General features: G+C 47.4%; 1 protein-coding gene and 1 pseudogene across 2 annotated transcripts; both read right to left on the reverse strand.

Moving 5' to 3' along the window:
• Nucleotides 1-405: 405 nt before the first annotated feature.
• LOC310799925 (tripartite motif-containing protein 16-like) lies at nucleotides 406-2,512 on the reverse strand. The gene has a single exon (XM_083662533.1). It carries the CDS (start codon nucleotides 2,495-2,497, stop codon nucleotides 836-838), a length of 1,662 nt encoding a protein of 553 aa, XP_083518659.1. The 5' UTR covers nucleotides 2,498-2,512; the 3' UTR covers nucleotides 406-835.
• Nucleotides 2,513-6,678: 4,166 nt separating this feature from the next.
• LOC310800054 (large neutral amino acids transporter small subunit 3 pseudogene) lies at nucleotides 6,679-8,361 on the reverse strand (annotated as a pseudogene). Its single transcript has one exon. The product of its transcript is annotated as a large neutral amino acids transporter small subunit 3 pseudogene (transcript).

The following is an 8,361-nucleotide window of genomic DNA, read 5'->3' on the forward strand; positions in this document are numbered from 1 at the left end:
AGGTGCTGAAGTAAGCGGTGCAGACAGACACCACTCACAACTGCCTGATGACATCACAGCCCAGCAATTGTGTGACATCATTTCCAGTTGAGTGACATCACTACACACACACACACCCTCTTCCTTGTTGCCTTGATCCAGACCCAAATCTCAGGTGACATCACAGTTGAACAATTGCAAATGCATTCAACACACACGCACACACACACACACACACACACACACACACACACACACACACACACACACACACACACACACACACACACACACACACACACACACACACACACACACACACATTTTAAATACTTTATTTGGTTCCACAAATTACATTTCATAAGCAGGGAAACAAATATATCAGGGTCAATTAATACTGAGCACTTATGGATACACATAGCACCTCCTTCTCCACACTGCTAGACTGCCAATAATTGCTGAGACAGAGCAATATTTGACAGTTTGTTTGGCTCTTGCCCTTGTCAGGTCAGCAATCTGCAGGCCTCTCATGGTGCATTTATGTGCATGTCCCAGGCTTCCAAATATAAGCACACTGTATCTACAGGTATAACCTAGGCTTGTGATGTCTCGAGTAGTGGTTGGTATTTTATATATTTGTCTTGGAATGCCTGGTCCATGTACAGGTCAAAGACACAGCCTACCTCTAGCATCAGCACCTGCTTATGGCTGGTGTCAACAAAAACAGCGTCGGGTGTATACACACACACACACACACACACACACACACACACACACACACACACACACACACACACACACACACACACACACACACACACACACACACACACACAGTTGCTTTAATAAGTCCTGTCTACTTGAGCTTACACAGCTCAGCAGTGGCTCCAGTGTCAGAACACCACAGTCCAGGATGGAGAGGCTGAGTGAATGTGGTCTGGACTCTGTGGAGGAGAGTCATGGTTTCAGAGACGTTGTAGAAGGACAGAATACCTGCTCTGTGATCCAGGTACACTCCTACTCTGGAGGACAGAGGGACTGAGATGGAAGTTATGATACTGTTATGTGTGAAGTGATAACTGCTGCCACACTCTAATGACCAAGACTTGTCATTGCATCCAAATCCACTTTCATCCCCTGTTCTGCTAATATCTTTATATGAGACTGCTATTGAAACAGGGCGGCTCCACTTCACCTCCCAGTAACAACGTCCAGTCAGACCCTCTCTACTCAGGACCTGAAGCCAGGTAGTGAATCTGTCTGGGTGACTAGAATATAACTGTGCTTTACTCATGTTTGTTGCTTTTCTGTTCCCCTCATATAATAATAGCCATCTGTTTGCTGTGTTTGGATCCAGTGTGATCTGACGTGAATATTGTAAGAAGTCAGCTCTGGTCTTGGGCTCTGGTCGTGGCAGTAAAACATCCTCTTCAGTCACTGTCAGTGAGATCTTAGTCCGTTCCTCTGTCAGAACGTCCTGTAGTTTATCTCTGACCTCTGACACAGCTGCAGTCACATCCTCAAAGTAGTGCAGAGGACGGGTATCGATCCTGGGTGAGTCTGTAGCTTCACTGAGACGTGACAGCGAGGGGTAACTGTGGAGGAAGTGGATGTGATCCTCTGTGTGTGAGAGCTGCTCCAGCTCAGTGTGTTTCCTCCTCAGCTCAGAGATCTCCTGCTTCAGCTTCTCCTGACGTTCTTCAGCCCGACTCACTTCCTCTTTCTGCTGGGATCTGATCTGCTGCTTCACCTCAGAGCCTCTCTTCTGAATGAGATGGACCAGCTCAGTGAAGATCTTCTTACTGTCCATCACTGCTTTATCAGCAGAGAGATTCATAGCCTTCAGGTTCTGTTGTAGCACCTTCACGTCTTTCTCTCTGCCCTGGAGTCTCTTCTGGATTTTCTGCCGATTCACCCTGAACCCTTTCTGCCTCTCGGCCCTTTCTGCGGCAGCTGAGACTGTGTCGTGTCCCTTATGTTCGTCCACGGAGCAGAGATAACAGATACACTGCTGATCAGTACGGCAGAACATCTTCATCACCTCGTCGTGACGAGAGCAGACGTTCTCCTGAAGCTTCACGGTGGCTTCCACCAGCTTGTGTTTCTTTAATGGAGCTGCATCATAGTGAGGCTGGAGGTGCTGCTCACAGTAAGAGGCCAGACACACCAGACAGGACTTGAGGGCTTTCAGCTTTCTCCCAGTGCAGACATCACAGCCCACATCTCCAGGTCCAGCATAGCAGTGATCAGGAGGAGCAGCTTGGAGTCCGGTCTTCCTCAGGTCCTCCACCAACTCTGCAAACATGGTGTTTTTCACCAGGACAGGCCTCGGTGTGAAGGTCTGTCTGCACTGGGGGCAGCTGTGGATTTTCTTCTTATCCTCTTCCTTCCAGCAGTCTTTAATACAGCTCATGCAGTAGCTGTGCCCACAGGGAATAGTCACCGGATCCTTCAGTAGATCCAGACAGATCGAACAGCACAGTTTTTCCCCGTCCAGCTGAAATCCTTGCTGCGCCATTTCACTTCTCAGTGACAGTGAGTCAGATAGTTTCACTTCCTCTGAACTGAACCAAGCTGGGCTCTGCTCCAAACCAAACCTCTGTTGTTGTCTTCATGTTCATGTGCTGATCTGCAGTGAATGGGCTGGTCAGCTCTTGCACTTCACAGCATGTTTACACCCATCTTTAAACTTGCAGATCTGTGAAAGGGGAGGAACAGGAAATATGTGGAGAGAATGGAACTGGCTGAGACCGGGGAGAAGAGGGAGGGGTGATCAGGCTTTGCTACATTCCAGGAAGAGGAGTGTTAAATACAAACTTTTCAATCTCTCTCCCCCTTATCCCTGCAACATTTCAAAATAAAGTTCCAAACCCTTGGAAGTGGCTTGTGGAAATTAACTATTTAGAATGGTTTGCTCTCTCTCTCTCTCTCTCTGTCTTTCTCTCTCTCTCTCTCTCTCACACACACACACACACACACACACACACACACACACACACACACACACACACACACACACACACACACACACACACACACACACACACACACACTAACTAAGGGCCTGTTGAATTTCATCATGATACGATATTATATAGATTATTTTGACAACGATACAATATTTGCTGAAATCACAAAGTCTGTCACAACACGATATCGATTCAATTCAGGGGTCTGAATTGTCTGATCGATATGAGACGATATCATGTTCATTTAACACAATCAGCACAATAGCCACAAAATGCAATATCCTCTTAAATGGCAATTAAGAATTTGTAATTCTTTTTAAGGGCATTCATTTTCCCTAAATTGATGTATCAACTTTTAATACTTTTCAAGACCCTGTGGATACCCTGTAATTAGTCTGTGCAATTTTCACTGCAATTATATTCATTAAAAAAGGTTGATTTGACAAAAAGACTCATACTGTATGTATTCCGGTGAATCACTTCATTCCATTTTGGGGGGATTTTTGTTTAAGTCATGACGACATCACAGCAGACAGGGGAACAGGGGGGGGAACGTCTAAAATCAATACAAACCTCTTTCGTTTTGGAAACGTTGAGTTGTAAGGAAGCGTTTTCGCACCAAGAAACGAAGTCGTCGATGACTTGGCCGTGTCCCACATCATCATCGTCAAGCAGACTGACGATGACAGAGTCGTCAGCATACTACTTGATGATGAATCTGTTGGCGAAACGGCTGCGACAGTCGTTGGTGTATAGAATATATAAGAAAGCAGATAAAACACAGCCTTGGGGCGAGCCGGTAGAGGACAATAAGATACTGGACAGTATTCCATTGACCCTCACCTGCTGAGATCTATTCGTTAGGAAATCTAGAAGCCAACCGACGAGGCACTTATCCAGACCGAAAGAGCTGGTTCATTTCTCGACCAGAATGTGCGGCTGGATGGTGTTAAATGCTGATGAGAAATCAGCAAAGAGCAGTCTAACGTGATTCTTACTGCCCTCTAGATGCTTGAATATGAGAAGGTTCAGTAAGGTGGCTGTAGCATCCTGCACGCCTCTATTAGCCCGATAGGCAAACTGAAGTGGATCGAGCAAAAGAGTCAGTTTTTGTTTACTAGCTCATCCTTCACTCGCCTCTCAAACTGTTTCATGACCAGGGAGGTTAGGGCCACTGGCCGGAAGTCATTGAGTGATTTTGGATTGGTGCACTTGGTAGTCTCTTAGAACAGACGAGTTGGCTTCCGCAGTTTTCAAATGCTTCCGCCATACCGTCTGTACTTCGTGGGGGAGAATCATGCACCAACCGGAATGGGAAGTAGAAAGGCGGGTTTTCCGCTCATTAGTCCAATCAGAATCGCAGAAAGGCGGGTCTTCCGCTCATTAGTCCAATCAGAATCCAATATGCCGCATTTTTCGAGGACACACGTGTCGTGATTGGTCGGATTCGGTCAAACTTCTTTCCTGTCTGAAGGTTTTTTCCCCAACTTCCTTGTGCATGTTCTGGGGGTGTAACGTACAGACTGTGTATAGCTGCATTCGCCGGATGTAGATGAGACAGTCTGTTTTAAGAGACTATGCATTTGGCAACAGGGACCACAATCGATTTTTTCCAAAGGGACGGCACCCTCTGCTGGCGGAGTGACAGATTGAAAATATGGCTGAAAATGGGACCTAATTGCTCAGCACATACCTTTAAAATACGCCCGCTTAAGTTATCTGGGCCAGGGCTTTTTTTAGGTTTGCACCCTTTGAGACATCTTATTACATATATGTAATAATCTGAGAGAGAGAGAGAGACAGCATAAGAGAGAGAGAGGGGACATAAACCTGAGAGGCATACAGTTACAAACGTATTACTTTCAAATGAAAGTAACTAGTAATATTACTGCACTAGTGCTTTACTGCACTTTGTACTGCACCTTGCTTCTGATTAGTGCATTTGTACCTGTTTTATGTTTGTGTTTTTACCAACACAGTCTCACAGAAAATTGTATAATACCAACGTTTTGGACCAACGTTGCTATTTTACAATTTACATTACAGATTTTAGGGTTAGGATTAGAGTAGGGGGAGGGGTTAGAAACAGAAAATCTCCGTAAACCACGCCCAAACCACGGCCAGCGCTGTAGACACATACGTTACCATTTTACAATTTCTGAGCCGAAATTGTAAAATAGCAACGTTTGTCCACAAACGTTGCTATTTTACAATTTTTCTTACTTGTAAAGCACTGTGATCGGCCTGTGTTGTTGTAAATGTGCTCTATAAATAAAGTTGACTTGACTTGACTAATATGTAGTATATTACATTTTGAAAGTAACTTGCTCAACACTGATTATATGTAATAAATACACATATGTATGTAACAGATTTACATATTACACAATTATATACAGTAATGAACATAGTTATATACACCAATATAGATAGGATTCTGGGAATAGAGTTAGCACTCAGCCCAAGTCTTTTTCTGCTCGATCTGACTCCTGAAGACAAGTGTACTGACCAATTATATTCCTAATGACTGCAAGAAAAATGATAACACTGAAATGGAGACAACCACAACCACCTACAGTGAGTGGGACAATGGAAGCTCAAACTCAAGGAAGTTTATGTCATGGAATTTTTAACTGCTAAATTACAATTAAAGTCTGAGAAGGTGGTTACCTGTAGTAGGGTACTTCTCAACATGAGAGGGATCCCAGAACTTGTCCTGTCAATTTCTCTTTCTTTTTCACTAATTAAGTCTGTCATGTTTTGCTGTCAAGGATTGTATTGTGTGTCTGTCTGTCTTGTGTATATGTCTATCTTGTAAAAAAAAACATAATAAACACCTAAAGTAAAAAAGAAATAATAAATACATATTATTATTAATATAATAATAATAATATTATTAATATATTATTAATAAATAAATAAATAAATAAATAAATATATATATATATATATATATTAATCCAGGCCACCAGGGGGCCGTAAAAAATAAATAAATACTGATGACTGGTGCTAAAAAAAACAGCATAAAAAAGCATTAAATGCTGGTGCTCATTTTGAAGGCACGTACATAAAGAAATCCTACAGTTCCCACAATCCTTGGCTGTGTGATGATGCTCTCTAGACCAATGGTTCCCAACCACCGGCCGCGGACCGGTAGCGGGCCGCAACGCATTTGGTACCGGGCCGCGAGCCGCGACTTTTTTTTCCATCTATCTACCGGTCCGCGGCACAGAAAAGGTTGGGAACACCTGCTCTAGACCACCACCACCAGGCCATGGCCCAACGTTGGTGTGGTGCTTGTAGCAGTTGGTCTCTGAGTGGTTGAGCGCCTGCGTCTCGTGGCCGGCGCCCCACTTTACCCTGACCTCCCTCTCCCTCACCAGGTGTTGGGGAGCCAGCGCTTGGGGCCCCGAACGTACCGGATCTCCTGAGGGGATTTCTGAACTCCCCGCGAATACGTTTGGAAAACCAACGGTCTGCTGTTGCAGGAATAAACTTGGTTCGTTGTTTCTAGCTTGCATTGTCTCAGGCGTGCCCATTACGGCATGTTGGAGGACCCGCCACCTAACCCGCTCACGATCTGGATGGTCTTGTGCACTGAGTGAACTGGTGTGCACATGTCATGTGCCTCCTCATATAGTGGCTGGTGGCAGGCACCTATGACACCACCGGTGATGTTATAACGCTTAAACAATTATGACATCATCACCAAAAAGTAATCCAGGGACAGTTAGGAGCTGGCTGGATCTGAATCATGGCTCCGTGGGGCCGGACAGATCCGGAGGTCGCCCCGCCGTGAGTAGGTACCGTACCTGTGAGGGAACCTTTCTAACACCAGGTGTCTGCGATGGTAGAACAGGTAACCCGGCAACAAGAAGCCGGCCAATGAGAAGATCAACAGGCCCAGGTTAATCCAGTAGGGGTCTCCTTTCAGCGGGCCGACCATGGAGATGAAGAGCGGCTGCTGCAGCAGAGCGAACACAGCGCTGATCATGGACTGCAGGCCGGTCAGCGTGCCAAAGTGGTTGGATGGGTAGACAGCGGCGTAGAGACCTCCGCAGCAAGAGTGGATGAAGCCTCGGACCATGGTGTGCAGGATGAAGGTCAGGATCTGTAGAGGCAGGTTGTCTATGAGGCAGCAGAAGCCGAAGGCCAGCAGCAGCAGGTTGGTGAAGATGAAGGCCCTCATGGCGTTGGTCACCTTCTGGATCTCACGGTCTCTCTTGGGCACACTAGACTGTTTCTGCTCCCCGCTTAAGGCGGGGCTCTTCTCCTCTTCACATTCCTTGATCTTCCAGTCCATGATGTAGCCGATCAGAGGACAGGTCACCAGGCACAGCAGCTGCAGTGTGCCGAAGATGGATGAGTAGAAACTCACGTTCTTCGCCGCCTTCTTCACCAGCTCTTCGGACGGGTGTTCCACGCCACGGGTGACCATGAACTCCAGCATCTTGTTCATGGCACCCATGAAGAACATGATCCTCAACTGGGACATCCCCATGGTAACCAGACTCCACAGGAAGATGGGGGAGAAAACCGACCGGCAGAAGGGAACGGCTTTGGGTGTGGCCTGAGCTTCAGCACCTGGAGGTAGTTTCTCTGTGGAGTGTCGGATGTCCACGTTCTTCTCACTCAGTCTCTCCCTCACTGTCCTCTGGTCGCTCGCAGCCGGCTCCTGCAGTGTCAGGATCTTATTGTAATCCACCTCGTCTGGTGCGGGGAAGCCCTCTACTGGCCAGTTGAGGAAACAGTTGCAAAAGACGAACGCAGCAAGACCCGCCCAAACCCACATGATCACCTGGAAGGACACACCTGCATCGTAGATCAGCCTGACTCCAGGGAAGGTGACGGCAGAGGAGGCGTAGGAGCCGATCATCAGAGACATGATGGTGGAGCTCAGGCTGCCAAACATGTTGGGGAGCGTGAGGGACGTGAAGGTTAGGCAGATGCCTCCGAAGCCGTTGAAGGAGAGAGCCAGGAAGATGAGCGCCGACAGCACACCAGGGTCGTAGGCAGACACTGACATCATAATGCAGGACAGTCCAAAACACAAACTGCCCACCAGGCGGATTGGGCGCGGGCCGAACTTGTCCATCAGGATGCCGAGGGGCAGGGTGGTGGCGCTGAACAAGAACGAGCCAATAGTGAAGCCCAGGTTCAGCATCTCTTCCTGGTCCACGCAGCTGAGCCACTCCGCCTCCTTGCCGCTGGAGGCGTTGCCCAGGGTCACGGCCACCGAGTCATTCTCTGAGCACAGGTGGGAGTAGAAGCCCTCCCCCTTGAGCATGATGAGCAGCGAGCCCCAGCCCAGCAGCACGGCGGAACACAGCAGGTTCTCTATCACCGCCGTCACCGCCATCCACCAGCGCCTCCTGTAGGCCTGGAGGAGAGAGGGCGCCATCGCTGCTTTCAG

Source organism: Poromitra crassiceps (assembly GCF_964638095.1).
Source record: "Poromitra crassiceps genome assembly, chromosome: 29".
Lineage (NCBI taxonomy): Eukaryota > Metazoa > Chordata > Actinopteri > Beryciformes > Melamphaidae > Poromitra > Poromitra crassiceps.